Source organism: Bos indicus, chromosome 16 (genome assembly GCF_029378745.1).
Source record: "Bos indicus isolate NIAB-ARS_2022 breed Sahiwal x Tharparkar chromosome 16, NIAB-ARS_B.indTharparkar_mat_pri_1.0, whole genome shotgun sequence".
In the NCBI taxonomy this organism is placed as follows: domain Eukaryota; kingdom Metazoa; phylum Chordata; class Mammalia; order Artiodactyla; family Bovidae; genus Bos; species Bos indicus.
The window spans coordinates 57,436,805-57,455,683 of NC_091775.1; the positions used below are offsets into that span (position 1 = coordinate 57,436,805).

The 18,879-nt window shown below is 45.3% G+C and overlaps 1 protein-coding gene across 1 annotated transcript in view; it reads right to left on the bottom strand.

Annotated features, from left to right (window-relative positions):
- Nucleotides 1–18,879, bottom strand: part of TNR (tenascin R) — a 494,238-nt gene that overhangs the window by 99,564 nt on the left and 375,795 nt on the right. Inside the window, exon 3 of the mRNA XM_070768479.1 lies at nt 470–1,000. Within this exon, the coding sequence (XP_070624580.1) occupies nt 470–968 (499 nt within the window). The 5' untranslated portion in view covers nt 969–1,000. The remainder of the gene's footprint in view (nt 1–469; nt 1,001–18,879) is intronic.

Consider the following 18,879-nt stretch of genomic DNA (forward strand, 5'->3'; position numbering starts at 1 on the left):
GGTTTTAATGACTGTAATTTTCTCAGACTGGAGAAAGGCTGAGATGGAGTGAACAGAGCGCCTGCATTCTTTAGTCCCTCCAGTTAACATGGATAGATATCAATTCAACAGCCTGTGAAAACCAAAGATGAATGAAGACAGACATCAAATTCCCTGCTTGCCACAGCAGTTGCTGTGCTGAACCGATGTACCATTCCCTGACTCATCCCCCCCAAATTAGGTTAATGTATTTCAGACTGGCTAAGCGCTGTAGAGAGTCCCTATGCCGAATCCCCTGGGGAAGGACCATACTTAGATCTTAGAGGCATATTAACAGACAGCTGCAGACCAGGGCACTTTTTTTTTTCCCCTCTGTGTGAAGAGGTGCCAGATTTCTCAGGCACTGGTGTAATCACCCAGATTCCCTCTCCCCGTCTGCTCAGTACCCTCCCTCCCCTGCGGAGACTGGCTGTAAGCTCCAGAACTCTACCTGTGGCCGCACTCTCTGGGCAGCAGTTGCTGGTACATTGGTCCCGCAGCACAGACACCTCCCTCTCCAGCATCTCAATTCGGCTCAGCAGCTCCTGTAGCACCTGGGCCGAGCTGGCACACGGGCAGGCCTTCTTGGGGAGGTTGATCCTGTGCGTGAAGGTGACCTGGCTCTCGTGGTCTGAGGTCTGGCCCGTGTACTCCGTCAGCACCTCGTCTTCGGTGCTCACCTCATGCTCGGCCGAGGCCTCCAGCCCTGAGGAGCAGAGGCTATCCAGGGGCACATTGATGTTGTACACGTGGTTGAAGACCACCGGCTGCTCCTTGCCAGATGCGTTGTAGCTGGCAGCGCCTCCTTCCTCCTCCACCGCTGGTCTCTGGACCCTTCCCATGGTGACCTCCAGCTGACACTCCGAGGGCTTGAGCAAGGAGCCCAGAAGGATCAGGTTGATGCCAATGAGCACGTTCTTCAAGACCACTGTCTCCCTGTCTGCCCCCATCCTCTCAGTAGAGCTCCGGGTTCAAGACTAGCCTGCAGCAGAAAGCATGGAATATGCAAGAGAAACCAGGGGATGAAAGAGATGGCCTCTGAGACCTGCCCCTGGGCACAGTGCAGTGCACAGTCCCACAAAACTAAAGGATAGCAGTGAAGCTTTTTAAGGGGATGTTTGGGAAGTGACTACCAGGGTCATGAAAGCCCAGGGCCTTTTGTCTTCTAGAGAAATCCCTGAGAATGGACGCTGCTTCTGCAGTAAGGCATTTTGATTTTCCAAAAGGTTTATCTAGAACGTATGAGTCTGGCCCCTCATTGGGCAGGTGGTTCCAACAAAGAGGACCTGCAAGGACTCGAGACAGGGGCTCTGTGGTTAGGAGAACTCAGAGCTTCATTTCACTTCTGGGTGAGAATTAGGATGCTGGGTACCATGAAGACAGGCATACCCTCATATTTCCCCAGATGTGTATTAGGATGGGGCCCCGCCAGCCACTTCAAAATAACTTGTAAACTCAAATACAAGTTGACTTTAGAATAACCAAGCAGGCAGATAATCTTGTTCCAGGTAATTGTGGTTGTTAATAATCCTTGGGTACATTTGTGATTATCTGGAACTGTGTAAGCTGAACTTTTTTTTAATCTTCTCATTAGTACAGTCCCAGCGCTTCGTGACCGCAGGGTGCCTTTCTTCCGAGGTCCTGTTTGAATTGCTAAAATAATGAATTAGCTCCTCTGCTGGTTACCTAGTCACCAAGAACCAGGAAGCATGATAAATTTACTACAATGCAAATCAGTTTTACAGAAATTATATTTCTTTTGTACTCCCTATGTAACAGAGAAAAGAGGCTTACAGACTTCGGTTCTAAAGGTAACGTTAGAGCTAAGAAGATTAAGGACAAAGGAGCAGAGTGAAAGTATATATATGAGTTTGGGAAGAAGGCAATGAATGACAGCTAACATCAACTGAATGTATACTGCGTACAGACTGTGCTGTGCACCTCACGTGGGATCTTACTGGACCCTCAAAACAACCTTATGATTGAATGTTATGATTGTCTCCATCTTGTAATGGAGTGAATTCTGCCTAGAAAGCTTAAGATTTGAATGCAGATCTGACTCCAAAACCTGTGTTCTTAATGGCTATGCTCCAGTGCTTTTCCTGAAAAGAATGTTCAGTTTTCTCTAGTCTCTGATGGGAATTGTGTTAGTTCTGGGATCTTCCCGAGAACATTGAGATTAGAAAGTTTTGCTAGGACTAGAGCCAGTTTCTTCCTCCACGAAGCATTCTGCTCTCACCTTTTTATTCCTGTTCCATTAGGAAGCTAAGGAGCATCCCCAGCACCGGCTAAGTTCATCCCCAACTCCTTAGAAACCCTCTCTGAGAGCATTTACCACACTAGACCATGAGTTTCCTTTGCTTCTGCCCCTGCCAGCCCCACCTCCTACCTCCTCCCACTGGACCCAAACTGCTTAGTCAATTTAGGTCAGACCACATCTTATCCATAGACTTCCCAGGTGACTCAGTGGATAAAAAATCCATCTGCCAATGCAGGAGACACAGGAGACGGGGTTTGATCCCTGGGTCAGGAAGATCTCCTGGAGAAGGAAATGGTAATCCACTCCAGTACTCTTGCCTGGAGAATCCCATGGAGAAAGGAGCCTGGCAGGCTGCAGTCCATGGGGTCACATGACTGAGTGAGCACGCAGCACACATTTTAGCCACAGTATTTAATATGTGTGTAAGACAGCAAAAGTGCTTAATGCCATGGTTGTTGAATGAATAAGTGGGTGGATACATGGATGGATGGATAAACAGGTGAATTAGTGAGTAAATGCCCGGTGAGAAAAGGCTGAATCATTCTCCAAGTCACTTGATATCTTTGCATTATCCTCAAGTTATTCACTATTCTCTTCAATTTCGGTTCAACTGGACAATTTCTGAGGGTTGATTTTATTAAGAGTAATCTATATTAGTGACAATTATGAAAACCATTTCCAATATTAAATTTTCTATGTTACATATTAGACTAAAATCTTCATTTCCAATATGAAGAGGAAGCAGAGCAGAGTAGAGCTATTACCATTCCAGACTCTAGAGCCAGACGGCCCGGTTCTTCCCCTATCCAAGGACTCCCTTGAAATCACTGGAACATGTGAGAAATCCCCTCCATCATTTGACAGCAGAAAGTTCAACCTTACCATGCCCTGGTTCAAAGAAGTGTGAGGTTCCTGGAATGATGGGAGAGGTGGCTATCCCCTGGTTATATCAGATGAGGTGAGTTAACCTTAAGGATAGATGGAGTGACATGTCTGAACCAAACTGCCCTCATGACTCAAAGCTCTTTCCAAGCCCTTCTATCTGAGGCATTACTAGGCTTCCCATTTTCAGATGCTCTAGGCATTGCATCCTTGGAGTGGCATCTGCCCTTATATCATTGAAAGCTTCTGATAAAAGTAATTTAACTTACATTTACACTTACATTTACACGTAAGACTAAGAGTCTTAGCTACCTCATTTGCTAAACTAGAGTTGGATTGTCTGATCCATGTTGATATAGCTGAACAGCTTTTTTTCCTAAGAATTGTAATTATCATGTAACACCCATAGCACTTAACATAGCTTTTTGCACAGAGCAGACACTCAATAAGTAAGTGAAAGAAATGAAAAGGAAGATCAGTGACAGGAAAATTAAAAGGGAAAAATGTTAGGTGCCACACCTAAGTCTAAAGCAACAGCTACAAAATTATATGTAGAGAGAAAAGTATAGCTTTAACTGTGAAAAACGCAAGACTTTCGTCAATAACCAAACTGACTATGAATTAGTCAACAGTGTGATTTTTTGTTACTTCCAAAACCTTATTTAGACTCAGGCTTTATTTATTTATTTGTGTATATATTTATTTACTTACTTATTGAGGTATAGTTGATTTATAGAGTCAGGCTTCATTAATTGCAATACAGACTATGGGACTTTCTTGATGCCTAAGTGGGTAAAGAATTTGCTTGCAGTGCAGGAGACACGGGAGACACAAGAACCCGGTTCTATCCCTGGTCAGGAAGATCCCCTGGAGGAGGAAAGTGGCAACCCACTCTGGGATTCTTGCCTGAAAATCCCAAGGACAGAGGAGCCTGGCAGGCTGCAGTCAAAGGGTTGCAAAGAGTCCAGTGAGCAAGCACAGATGGACTAGGCTGTTGTTGTTTAGTCATTAGGTTGTGTCTGACTCTTTTGCCACTCTATGGACTATAGCCCACCAGGCTCCTTTGTTCATGGGATTTTCCAGGTAAGAATACTGGAGTGGGTTGCCATTTCCTTCTCCAAGTGATCTTCCCAACCCAGGGATCGAACTTGCATCTCCTGCTTGGCAGGTAGATTCTTTACCACTTAGCCTCCTGGGAAGGCCAGACTAGGCCGAGCAGGGGGCTGTTTTGTTCTGTCCTGCACTCACTGTTGATGACTTCTGGGTGGTGAGGTTGCTCAGTTCAGTTTAGTTCAGTCGCTTAGTCGTGTCCGACTCTTTGCGACCCCATGAATCGCAGCACGCCAGGCCTCCCTGTCCATCACCAACTCCCGGAGTTCACCCAGACTCACGTCCGTCGAGTCAGTGATGCCATCCAGCCATCTCATCCTCTGTCATCCCCTTCTCCTCCTGCCCCCAATCCCTCCCAGCATCAGAGTCTTTTCCAATGAGTCAACTCTTCGCATGAGGTGAGGTTGCTGAAGGTACTCAAATTCCTGTCATAGGAGAGGGAGGAGTTTAGCATTCTTGTCCAGGGAAGTGATAGCTCCGGAGATATTGTTCTTTTATCATTCATTCCTTTGACAGATATTTATTAAGGACCTACTATTGCACTGGTTCTTTATTCACAGAAGTTATATTTAAGTGTGTGTGTAGGGGGAAGGAGTGGTAGGGGGAGGGCAAACAACACATAAATACCTACAGTTATATTGTGTATTGTATGTAATATATGATACAGTGCATATTATATGATACTTTAATACATGATGATGTAACATTCATCATGACACTGTGCTATGTCAGCAAGTGGTAACTGCAGTGGAGGAAAAGGAGAGAAGAAGGCAGAGGAGGCACCAGGGCAGTAGAGCCACATGGATATCTTATAACGCCTGGCCAGGGAAGGCTGGTCCCAGGAGGTGACTGCTCAGCAGAGACCTGAAGGAAGCGAGTAATGAGCTTAGCAGACGGCTGAGGAAGAGCGTTCCAGGCAAAGGGAATATCAAGGATGAGGGCTCTGATGCAGGAGCTGGCCTGGTGAGTTTGAGTGACAGTGAAACTGGAGGCCAGTGAATGAGCAAGCAGCTGGGGGGTGGGGTCAGAGAAGGAGTCGGGGCCAGATCAGAGAAGGCCTTGTGAACCATCGCAAGGACCTGGGCTCTTACTGTGGGGATATATATGGTCGTTGTTCTCAAATGCATTTACATACCAGTGTTCTGATGACCTAGTCCCTGTCTTTGAGAAACAACTGGCCTTGTGAAAGAGATGGAAAGACAAGAAAATATAATGCCAAGGCAGTGTGATCATTATCATGACCAACAAACACACAAAATGCCCCTGAGAAGGCTGGAAGTGACACAGCAACTCTGCCTGGGGCTTAGGGGGAAGCTGAGCAGAGGGTGGTGGGTGACAGGCAGCGACAGTTGCCAAGTACTTCTGGCCTGCCTTTTCCAGACACGTGGTAGGACTAATCCTTCCAGGCCTGTGTTTTCCCGCCCCCTGTTGGTAAGGTGAGGCCATGTCACTAGTACTGGCCAATGGTTGTGAGAGGAGCTCACGGGGATCACTTCTTTGGCAGGGGGTCATTAATTGCTGACCTGTGGCTTCCCAGGTGGCTCTGTGGTGAAGAATCCACCTGTGAGTGTAGGAGACACAAGAGACGTGGGTTCAATCTCTGGGTCATGAAGATCCCCTGGAGAAGGAAATGACAACCCACTCCAGTATTCTTGCCTGGGAAATCACATGAACAGAGGAGCCTGGTCAGCTATAGTCCATGGAATCATGGCAAAGAGTTGGACATGACTAAGCGACTGACCACTACCCTCTAGAGCTTTCTTCTTTGCATTGATGATGCCTGGCAATGTTCAAGATGGTGACTGCTTTCTCCATCTGAATGACTATGATAAAGGGTGTCCTGGCTGGGCACAGTGGATATTCAGTGCATAAGAGAGAAATAAACCTTTGGTTTTTGAAGCACAGATTTTGGTATGACTTTTCCTTACAGCATAACTTGGTCTATCAGATGATAATGTGGAACTGGAATTTAATAGCTGACTCTTTAGGTGGGGAAGACAGAAATTCATTATAGACAAAAGAAATTGCATTTGCCGAAACTGATAAATGCACAAATATGACTTATTCAAGAATCGCAAATATTTGAAGGGCTGTTCAATGCTTCAGCATTGGGCTTTTACAAAGCAAAAGGTCCAAGGGAGGTAACTTCCCCCAGATGGGAGAATCTACAGGAAAAAGATTTGGGCTCCATGTAAAGAACAATTTTTCTAATACTTGGAGCTATTGGGTTTTCAGGAGAGGGAGTGAGTCCCTGGTCACTGGAGGTGTTCTAATACAAGCCCCAAGACTGCTCAGTGAGAATGCTGAAGATGAGCTTTCAAGCATCACATGAGCGATTGGACTAAAATGAATGTTAAAGACTTCTGTTTCCTGATGTTTTATGAATTCATGGTCTTATCATCCTTTGAGAAGTCTACCCATGATAATACTGTATTAGTTTCTTAGCTGTCATAACAAATCACCACAAACTTGGTAGCCTGAAGCCATAGAACTTCGTTCTCTCACAGTTCTGGAGACTAGAAGGCCAGAATGAAGATGTCATCAGGGTTAGTCCCCTCTGAGGCTCCGAGGGAAAGTCTATTTCATGCCTCTCTCCTAGCTTCTGGTGATGGCGGGCAGTGCTTGGCATTCCTCAGGGAGTAGATACATCACTCCAGTCTCTGCCTCCATCCTCACTTTGCTGTCTGCCTGCATCTCTGTGTCATCATGGGGCCATCTTCTTTCAAGGACATCAGTCATCTTGGATTAGGGACTCATCACTCCAGTATAACCTCATCCTAACTAATTACATCCCCAATGACCCTATTTCCAGCTAAGGTCACATTCTGAGGTACTGGGGTCAGAACTGCAACATTATCTTATTTGTGGGACACATTTCAACCCATAATACATACCAGTAATGAACTGAGCATTTACCAGGCACCAACTTAATCATTTTCCTTATATTATGTCATTCATTCCTTACAACAACCCTATATGCTAAGAGGGGTGACATTTAGGAGTTATTTAGCAACTGGCATGGCTCAGGCTTCCCAGGAGGTGCTAGTGGTAAAGAATCCACCTGCCAATTCAGGAGATGCAAAAGATGAGGGCTTGATCCCTGGATCAGGAAGATCCCCTGGAGTAGGAAATAGCAACACACTCCAGTAATCTTGCCTGGAAAATTCCATGGGCAGAGGAGCCTGGCAGGCTACAGTGCAAGGGGTTGCAGAGAGTCAGACACAACTGACGCAGAGCCCATGGCTCAGGCAACAACCCATCCAAAGGGGGCACCCATCATCAGACCCGCTCTAAACGGGTTGCAGAGCAGGGCACTGTGTTGATTTCAGCATGGTGGTAGGTCCTCTTTCAAGTTCCATTATTGGAGATGAGGAAAATGAGCTTCAGGAAAGGCCAAAGAATGTGACCAAGATTTCACAGCTAATGAGCACAGGAGCCAAGGCTGAACCCAGATCTTGCTGACCATGGTTTGTACTCTTAGCTGCTGTTTCTTTCAGGCAGCTTTAATTAGCAGCCGCATAGCACTCTCATGAAAAGACTGAGAGCTCTTACAAATCAACACTCTCTTCTCCCAGGATCAGATTTAGGACTTACTGACAGCGATGACTTTTCGCTTAATGTTTTCTCCACCCAGTCCAGGCTACTACCCCCAGAAATTGCCTTAGCTTCTCCCCCTGGAGGGAAAGCTTGTCTGCTGGCTCTTTATTTAAAAGGGCCCAGCCTCCGTACTGTCTCAAAGAATCAAGAGCACTGCTAGCTAAGCCAGTAAACCTTGATCCTAGAGGGGTCGGGAGACATTTTTTGCACTCACCCTTTCCCAGGACAGTTCCCACCAGCCATCAGTTACAGAAACCCAGGGCTTGCCCTGGCCCCCTCTGGCTTTACTCACTTCTCTGAGCTCTCTCTGGCTGGTCCCCAGCCCGCTCAGTCACAAGCTATTGTTAACTACCCTGAGGACCTCTCTGCTTCCTCTGGTGTCTCTATTTGCATTTGACTGAGAATGCTTTCTGAGGGCAGGCAGAGAGAGGGGGTGGGATGGATGGAATGGGAAGCTTCACTTTTTCTCATTTCTTCTGAAGCCTGCTGGAGGTGGGAGGGGAATGAATCTTATGCTTATATAAAGCTTACTTAATAAATGTGCCCTAAGTTTTGCTAAGCTCATTTCACTTAATAATTATTTCAAAGTGGCTTTCCTTTCTTGTGTCCCTGAAAGCTTCCCTTTCTGGCTTCCTTCTCTACCTTCATCTCCGTTTCCTCTGGAGCACAAGGAATGTTGACCGTTCTGCACGTGGTCTCTTTCCATAGCACTCCTTAGCGATGCTGCTGGGCAGATTTTTGCAACTAACTTCCTACGAGGAAGGCCTGGTCTAATCCTGTGGTGTATCCAAGAATGCCACGTTCCATGTGTTGGTCTCATTTAGAGGGGTTCTGCCTGCTCTAAGACCTGTGGTCTGGCTTTGGTGTGAGGTGGTGGCTGTACCTCTAAGCTAGATGCAGAATCTCTGTCACCACAAGCAGCTGAGGAGACTGGAGGCAACCAGCAGAGCCCCTCAGGGGCTCCCTCACTCTCTTCCTATCTCTCAGGTGAGTCATCCCACTACAGCTGTAAGACTCCAGGATACAAGCAAAACCAGTCAGAGGATGAAGTGGTGGGAGTGGCGGGGAGGGGAAGAGGTGGAAAGCAGAGAAGATGGGGAAGACGAAATAGCAGAGTGCCAAGCTGGAGAGAGAAGCAGAGAGAGTTCTACAGGTAGCGGGAGAAAATGTCAACCTGAGGGACAAGATAATACATTTGGGGTTCGAAGATGCACTAACACTTGTAAGCAAGACAGGTAGCTAAGGACTCCCCAAATGAGAGTGCAAGCGAGTATTGCAGCTATTCAATAGCTCCACACCCAAGAAATCCATGTGATGCCATTGATTTATTTCCTCCACTCCAGCCTCCTTATCAGTATAATTATCATGGAGCACCGGAGGTGTTTCTGGGTCATGTGTAAGAGGTGATATGGTCCTGGATGGTCCTCTAGGCCCAGGGGATACCATGTTACTGGGGTGTGCCCTCCTCTCTGGGTGGCATGTAAGGAGAGCTTGGGTCACTCGGGCTTGGCTAACTCTTACCCTAGCTAAAATTTTTCTTAAGTAGCTTTTCTTTCCCTTGGCCTCCTCCAATGCCTTCTCCTGGCTTTACTTCTTCACATTGAAGAACTTTGCTACTGTTATAGAAAAATATTCCAGGAGCCATCACCTTTACTCAGGCTCAGAGGAGAAAACCGGTCTCAAGAAGGTGGGATGTAGGGTGGGAGGAAGGTGGAGGAGGTGATGACGAGGGAGAGAAAAAGCCACAAGTCACTCACGTGGAAGCTATGCCTTTGAGTTTTTTCATTTTTATTTCCTTCTAGAACCACACAGGAAGTGAAAGGGACAAACTCAGGTTGAGAAACTTCAGAAAAAATAGGAGTGTGTAGGTTGTTGGGCAGGTAAGGAGAAGTGATCTTCTGGGGATTGGCGGCCAGTGCTCTGTTTAGATTTTCTAGCTTCCTCCAACGTTAGTCTCCATGCTGTCCCTGGGAGTGATTTATAAACCAGAACCATATCTGTGAAAAGATGACAGTCTTTTTTGTGCTCTTTTTTTTTTTTTTTTTTTAGTTAGTTAGAATTAGTTTAAAAATAGTTTCCTGCCTGCCTTTGGGATGCTCTGTCACTTGGAGGAAGAGGGTAATTATGAAAGACGAGGGTGTAATGTGATTACAGCCGGCCCCATTGTGTCAGTGGAGGAAGCGTCAGGGCTGCTGGGAGGACCGGGCCCGCTCGTCTCCATCAGCACTGGGCCTTTACTGGGCTTGTCAGCTTTCTGAAAAGAACCTGAGGGCAGGAAATTCCCCGCAGACAGGACTCTGTGGCTGGCCCAGAGCTGTCAGGAAGGACAGATGCAAGGCCAGGCGTGGGTGTCGTCTCCCACCAGCACTGGCCACCCCACCCCAGCTCCTGAACCACTTTCCCTGATGGACCCCCTTGAGGGGTCTGCAGGATGGGTCCTTGGTTCAGAATGTGATACAGCCACATTCGTTTTCTGGCACAATGGTCAGTCTAGCATATTTGTGTATGTGCGTCCCTGGGGGATAGAGAAACTGCACTGCTGGATTGAGAAATCTGGCTTCTAGTCTTGTCCTCAGCTCTGTCTTGTACCATCTGTGATCATTCCAAGTGACCTGGCCTCTCACAGTGGTTCCTTCTTCATCTGGAAAATGGGGTCCTGAATATCCAGGAAGACAGTGACAAAGTCCACCAACCGGAAGCGAATGTGAGGCCATCCTGGTTTGAATCCCTGCTTTACAATGCAAGGGGCAAGGCTGGGGGAGTTTTACCCCTGGGGGAGCCCCTGGTCAGCTGCTCCCAAAAGGAAACAGGGTCTCCCCCAGGGGTAAAACTTGCCCAGCCTTGCCCCTTGCATTGTAAAGCAGGGATTCAAACCAGGATGGCCTCACATTCGCTGATGGTGGAGAAGGCAATGGCACCCCACTCCAGTACTCTTGCCTGGAGAATCCCATGGATGGAGGAGCCTGGTAGGCTGCAGACCATGGAGTCGCTAAGAGTCAGAAACGACTGAGCGACTTCACTTTCACTTTTCACTTTCATGCATTGGAGAAGGAAATGGCAACCCGCTCCAGTGTTCTTGCCTGGAGAATCCCAGGGACGGCGGAGCCTGGTGGGCTGCCGTCTATGGGGTCGCACAGGGTCAGATACGACTGAAGCGATTTAGCAGCAGCAAGGCTGATGGTATGCCTTCCAGGTTTTCCCATGATTTTTGGTAAATAGAGATCCCATTTAGGTGAAAATTTATTCAATTTTTATGGATCTCAGAGAATTCTAAGCATCTGTAGAACATTCAACTACATACATACATACATATATATATTCACACATACACACACACACACACACACACATACACACACACATATGGAGAAGGGCAAGGCAACCCACTCCAGTATTCTTGCCTGGAAAATTCCACAGACAGAGGAGCCTGATGGGCTACAGTCCATAGGATCACAAGGAGTCAGACATGACTGAAGTGACTCAGCATGCATGCACAGGTGTATACACACACACACATCTATATACATATGGCTTCCCATGTGGCTCAGTGGTAAAGAATCCACCTGCTAATGCAGGAGATGCAGGGGTTGAGGGTTTGATCCCTGGGTCAGGAAGATCCCCTGGAGAAGGAAATGGCAACCCACTCCAGTATTCTTACCTGGAAAATCCCATGGACAGAGGAGCCTGGTGGGCTACAGTCCATGGAGTAGCAAAGAGTCAGACACAACTGAGCATGTGTGTGTATGTGTGTGTGTGTGTGTGTGTGTGTGTATATTTATATATGTAAAATAGTGTCCCATTTAATCCTCAAGACAAGCAATAGGATTATTCCAGTTTTATAGACCAGCTCAAAGTATGGGAGTGATTTGCCCAGTTACACACAATGAGTTAGAGCCGAGTTAAATGCTGAGTCACATTTCCAGACTCTCAGTTCAGTCATAGATGCCACAGCCTCCCTCCGCCAGCCACCTTTGTCCTTTGGAAATAGGTAGGATATAAATAATGAATTCCCAATTAATCTCCACCATTTTGGTTTGGAAATTCTTCCAAGAGCCTGACCTTTTGCTATCATTAATATCTATTTTTCATTTGTGTTTCTCGAGCTGGGAGAACAGCATGTCACCATTTGCTGATCAATTATTCTTCTTGAACAGTCATCATCCTGATTTTCATCTTTCTCTTCTTTCCATTTAATAAAACTGCAACGCAAAGTCTCGTCTAAGAAAGGTGACCACTCAGACTGCAGCCCAAACCGATACTTTTTTTTTTCTTGCCCAAGATACCCCTTAAAACAGATGGAGAAATTGGTTTAGAATATAAAAAGTGGTCTCTGGCCTCATGGGGTTTATAATCTAGTTGAGAAGACTAGGCTTATACATGTGAAACTGAAGAACAAGGCAAGGCTGTTCACTGGTACTGTTGGTCACTTACAGTTTAATATATGCTCCTCACAGTGTGGGAGAGGCAGTGGCCCAGGCTGCACAGAAGGGTGGTGTTGGAAAGTGGATGAGTTGTGGGGAGTGAGTGGGGAAGGGAGCAAAGTGCACAGCACAAGCAGAGTTGATTGAAGTCTCAAGGCTAAATGCAAGGAAGTTCTACCTCTGAAGGGACTATCTTCAGTCTGCAGGAAGGTTTAAAATCAATTAAAACTATATTTTGAAAACGTATGACAATAATCCCTCCATGTTCTGTGTGTGCCTGAGAATGAGGGAGTGCACATGTCCCCTGTCTCAGTAGTGCTTCCAGGGCCAGATATTCAGGTGGTCAATTCAGGGCCAGGCTAATTTATGAACGTGTGCTCAGAACATCTTTTTTCCCCCCCTATTAAACGTTTTATTTTGTATTAGGGTATAGCCAATTAACAATGTTGTGATAGTTTCACAGGTGAACAGTGAAGAGATTTAGCCACACATATACGTGTATCCTTTCTCCCATGAACTCCCCTCCCATTCAGGCTGCCATATAACACTGAGCAGAGTTCCATGTGCTATACTGTGGATCCTTATTGGTTATCCATTTTAAATATAGCTGTGTGGGCACATCCATCCAAAACTCCCTCACTACCCCTTCTTCCCAGCCTTCCTCCCCGGCAACCATAAGTTCGTCCTCTAAGTCTGTGAGTCTCTTTTACTCTTTTGTAAGTTCATTTGTATCACTTCTTTTTAGATTCCACATATAAGGGATGTCATGCAATATTTTTCTTCTCTGTCTGACTTACTTCACTCAATATGACACTCTCTAGGGCCAACCATGTTGCTGCAAATGGTATTATTTCTTTCTTTTTAATGGCCGAGTAATATTCCATTGTATATATGTACCACATCTTCTTTATCCATTCCTCTGTTGATGGGCATTTAGGTTGCTTCCATGTCTTGGCTATTGTAAACAGTGCTGCAATGAACATTGGGGTGCCTGTTTCCTTTCAGATCATGTTTTTCTCTGGATATATGCCCAGGAGTGGAATTGCTGGATCACATGGTAACTCTATATTTAGTTTTTAAGGAACCTCCATACTGTTCTCCGTCGTAGCTGTACCAATTTACATTCCCACCAACAGTGTTGGATGGTTCCCTTCTCTTCACACCTTCTCCGGCATTTATTGTTTGTGAATTTCTTGACACTAGCCATTCTGGCTGATGTGAGCTGATATCTCATTGTAGTTTTGATTTGCATTCCTTCAATAATTAGTCATGTCGAACATCTGTTCGTGTGCCTCTTGGCCATCTGTATGTCTTCTTTGGAGAAACGTCTGTTTAGGTCTTCTGCCCATTTGTTGATTGGGTTGTTTGTTTAGATGCTGTTAAGTGTCAAGAATGCCGGGAGAAATATCAGTAACCTCAGATACGCAGATTACACCACCCTTATGACAGAAAACAAAGAAGAACTAAAGAGCCTCTTAATGAAAGTGAAAGAGGAGAGTGAAAAAGTTGGCTTAAAACTCAACATTCAGAAAACTAAGATCATGGCATCCAGTCCCATCACTTCATGGCAAATAGATAGGGAAACAGTGGAAACAGTGACAGACTTTATTTTGGGGGGCTCCAAAATCACTGCAAATAGTGACTTCAGCCATGAAATTAAAAGATGCTTGCTCCTTGGAAGAAAAGCTATGACCAACTTAGACAGCATATTCAAAAGCAGAGACATTACTTTGCCAACAAAGGTCCATCTAGTCAAAGCTATGATTTTTCCAGTAGTCATGTATGGATGTGAGAGTTGGACTATAAAGAAAGCTGAGCGTCAACGAATTGATGTTTTTGAATGTGGTATTGGAGAAGACTCTTGAGAGTCCCTTGCACTGCAAGGAGATCCAACCAGTAAATCCTAAAGGAAATAAGTCCTGAATATTCATCAGAAGGACTGATGCTGAAGCTGAAACTGCAATACTTGCCACCTGATGCAAAGAGCTGACTCATTTGAAAAGACCCTGATGCTGGGATAGATTGAAGGCAGGAGGATAGGTGGACGACAGAAGATGAGATGGTTGGTTGGCATCACTGACTCGATGGACATGAGTTTGAGCAAGGTCTGAGAGTTGGTGATGGACAGGAACCTCGGTCTGCTGCAGTCCATAGGGTTGCAAAGAGTTGGACACGACTGAGAGACTGAAGTGAAGTGTCATGACTTGTTTGTAAGAATTATAATTATAAATGTAAGAGTTATTTGTTTTAATGCTTGGACGTTGAAACCACTTAGAAACAAGCAGATCTTAGGAGTAGTTACTTGGAGAAGTTATACTCACCCACATCCAAAAAGACCAGATAATTCATCTCCTCAAAAAATACCTAATGACAGATTCAAATATCAAATCATGCTGTTTCCAATTATATGACATAACTACACTGGAACTGATCCTTCTATCAGGAACTGAATATTGCTTAAAGCTTAGATATCCATTAATTTATCCAGATGACATGTGTGTTGAAGATGGCAGCTTATTAAAGTTTAGCTCTAGAGGTCTGAAGGAGTTACTTACTTTTAGTGTGCAAATTATATATTTTCGACCATGAAAAAGCACCATTCTGACCCAAAGACTACACACAGGTGAATTCTGTCTTCTAGTGCATGAAATAACATTTTCTAACTGAAATTCGAGGAAACTCTGAGGGTACTAGTATATGGAGCACAACCTACTTAATTAAATTCAGTTGCACACTGATTGCATGCCAGAAACTGGGCTAGGTTTCATCCAAGACATCAGGGGTGAGTTAGAGAAACTTCAGGTAATTCCCTGTGTAACTAGGATGAAGGTATTTATATAACAAGAATAAATAGCAAACCATAATAAGCACCATATCTGAGATATGAAGAAATACTTCTGGGAGCCCAGCAGAAGGAACCATTTCAACTGAAAGACTAGAGAAATCTCAATGGAAAAGGCATCCTTTTAGCTGGATCTTGAAGAATTAGAAAGATTTTGAAAGCATAAGCCAGGGGCAAGGGCAGAAGAGGGCATAGTTCCTAGGGTGGTGGTATAGGGAGTGCTTGTGTATGTTCAGAGTTGAGGGGACTAAGAAGATGTCACAGAGCCTGGATTGGCATCTTAGGATATTTCCTCTGTATTCTGTAGGCTGGTTGAGCCTCAGTGTTTTTTAAGCAGTGCATGACATGATTAAAGAAATCCTTTCACCTCTTCTGTTGCAGTTGGCTCCAGAGATGAATTCTAATCTGAAAAACTCAAAAAAGATTTTTTTTTTTGGCTTGTCGTTTATCTTATTTTGCAGCTATTTAGTTGGTAAGGCCCGGATTAGCCTTGCTCATTACTTTAGAGAGTGGTTTTTCAGGGTACATAATTTCTTAAATTCCTTTTCTCTCATTCTCTGTCTTGACAAAATGCATTTTGCTCTCCATTAAGTTAGACTGCATCATCTTTGTTCATTACAGTTAAAAGGGGGCTCCAATGGAATTCACACGTTGTTTTATTAACTGCTAAATCCAGGATATGCATTGCAAGATATTGGACTTTTAAAATGTTTTCAATTTGAATAAAGATAAGAATTGAGCATTTAGCTCCAAGCAGCTGCCTTTCTGACAAATTAAGAATGCAGATGGCATGGAGTTGGCTCTGAGTGTAGCCAGGCTTTGGTAAGCAAAACACAGTTTTATGGGTTCCCAAAGTCTGTGTATGGACTTCCCTGGTGGCTCAGTGGTAAAGAATCCACTTACCAATGCAGGAGACACTGATTCGATCTCTGGGTCTGGAAGATCCCCTGCAGAAGGAAACGGCAACCCACTCTAGTATTCTTGCCAGGGAAATCCCATGGACAGAGGAGCCTGGCAGGCTACCATCCATAGGGTCACAAAAAGAGTCAGACAGAACTTATCGACTAAACAACGGCAACAAAGTCCATGTATGATCCACTTAAGGTACAGAAAAATCTCATAAGAAGATGCAGAATGTCCCTGGTGGCCTGGGGTTGATGACAGAAATAATTTGTGCATGGTGTCCCTTTCTCTTTAATGGGAGTTCTCCTTCCCCAGAGCAACTTCCCTTTCCCCCCAGCCTCTGTGCACATGCCTGGGCCTGCCTTCCTCTTCTGCACACATAATTCTGGCATTCTCTCGTTTGCCCCTCCAGACCATCTCTCCACTGTTCTCTTCCTGGATCTGATCTTTTTTCCTATAGAGCTTCCCGTTCAGCTAAAGGGGCTCCCCAGTAGGGAGCCTCCACTAAAGCCAGGGGTGCAGGAAGTGCGGTCCTGACTTCCTCCCTGGGAGGGCGTGCGTGCATGCGTCCTAAGTCACTTCAGTCGTGTCTGATTCTTTGTGACCCTATGGACTATAGCCTGCCAGGCTCCTCTGTCCATGGGATTCTCCAGGCAAGAATACTGGAGTGGATTGCCATTTCGGGAAGTCACCCGCTGACCATGTCCCTCAGCTGAAGGGCATTGGGTCTCTCAAGGTGACCTTCTCTGTGGGACTGACTCTCTTTCCAGGTCCTGGTAACCTCTTTGCCAAGTTCACTCACCTCTTTGGGGACTTAAGGAGGCTAAGAGTTCAGCTTCTACTAATCCCAGATGGTCTGGGTATAGTGTCCTCACTGAGTGACCTGTGGTTATCTGATGCTTGTCTCTCCAGGTCCCCACCGAGTCCTGCCTTCCTGGGAAGGGCTATTTACCCCAGGCATTTCCTCCTGGCTCCAAACCTGCTTAAAACTTACCTGTCCTCTGCGCCTCATTCCCTCAGTAGTCAAATGCCAAAGTAATACAAGATACAGTGTTGGCAATAAATTAATACCTTCTAGAAACCTATTTGGAAGCACGTAGGCCTTAAACCATAAATAACAGTGACATTTTCATTTTAACAACAGCCTTCAACTAACCTAACAGTGGACATGGTTCAGTGTGGTTTCATACTGTAGCAGAGAATAAGATTCATTGCCTGTAAAAGGTTTCAACATTTTTTTTTCTCACACTGATCTTTCTACCTTTCCTCTGTTGAAAAGCACTAAAATGAGTCAGAATGGAACACCTGGCATCTGTGGAGCTCATTACAGTTTTCAAGATGCTTTCATAAGCATCAAACTATGTTTTCAGTTGATCGCTCTATGAATTTTATAAGTATGTAAGGTGGGTATGCTGTCCCATGTTACAGATGAGAAAACTAATGCTTATTCCTATGAATAACATGCCATAAGGCTGATATTAAGAAATTATGTTTTCTGAGGAAAACTTGACAAATTTACCTCTGACAACTTTACAGTGTGAAAAGAAATTTGACTCCCATCTTCTTGGGTTTGTTTTCCTGATGGGGAAACTGGAAAAGTATAGTGATGTTGCGTGCATGCGTGCTCAGTCACTCAGTCGTGTCCGACTCTTTGCGACACCGTGGCCTGCCAGGCTCCTTTGTCCATGGGGATTTTCCAGGCAAGAACACTGGAGTGGGTTGCCATGCCCTCCTCCAGGGGATCTTTCCGACCCAGGGATAGGACCCATGTCTCCTGCATCTCCTGCTTTGGCAGGCTAATTAATAATAATAATAAAGTCACGGGTTTATTTATTCCTCAGAGAGAATATATTCTCTGAGTTAAAAAGTAGTTCCAGCCTTATACCTTTTCAACTCTTTGTCCATTTATAGGTGCTGTAGTGAGCAGTTGCCTTGAGTAGGGGTCTTGGGGTGGGAGGTGGGTTGTCATTGATTTTTGGCTGCATGGCTGGGGCGGCGGGGAGGGCCTGGCAGCCAAGGGTGAGAAGAGAATGAGTGGAGGAGCCCACAATGGTTGGGGCAGAGGAAACCTGTTTCTCTCTGGATTTACTCAACAACTCTCCTACTTGAGGGCTGGAGGACTATACCATGAGAGGCTCTTAGATTCCTTAGTGACAACTCAAAAGTGGATCCATTCTCTGGAGTTTGTGATGGGAAAAACCTACCCCTTTGATCCTACTTTGCATTATCACACAGGCTTCCTGCAGGGAAATCATTGTGAAGGAGATCCCCCTGCTGAGCCAAGCGCCAGCCTGATTCAATGGGAAGCCCAGCATTGGCGCACTGTTTCCTAAGCCAGCTCTGAGGATTTTCTATGCTTTATTCCTGTGTGTGAAGATAATGATGAAGTAGGCATTGGCATGCCTTTCTACCATTCTGTAATATTATATTTTCATTAGTCTAGACTCATAAATGTGTCTAGAATGATCCAAACTTTTGATCAACACGATGAGTCCACAGTATTTAAATCATTGATAGGTATTGTCTTTCTGGACTTTTCCAAACGTTTGATCAGCACGATGGGTCCACAGTATTTAAATCAATGATGGATATTTATTGCCTTTCTGGACTTTTCTTTGAAGACCGAGGATGTGGGACTGGTGGCTGGGTTTGTCCAAACCAGCTGCTTTTGGTTAGGAAGGGAAAATCCTCACTACCCTCACCTTCACATATAAATGCACAACATCAACCCAGGATGTGTGCCTTCAACTGCACTGTGATACATGGGCAGAACTGTTATGAAAAGAAAGAGAGGGCTTTCTCTAACTGGCACCTACATATTTCAGACATATGCCAGGTATTCACGC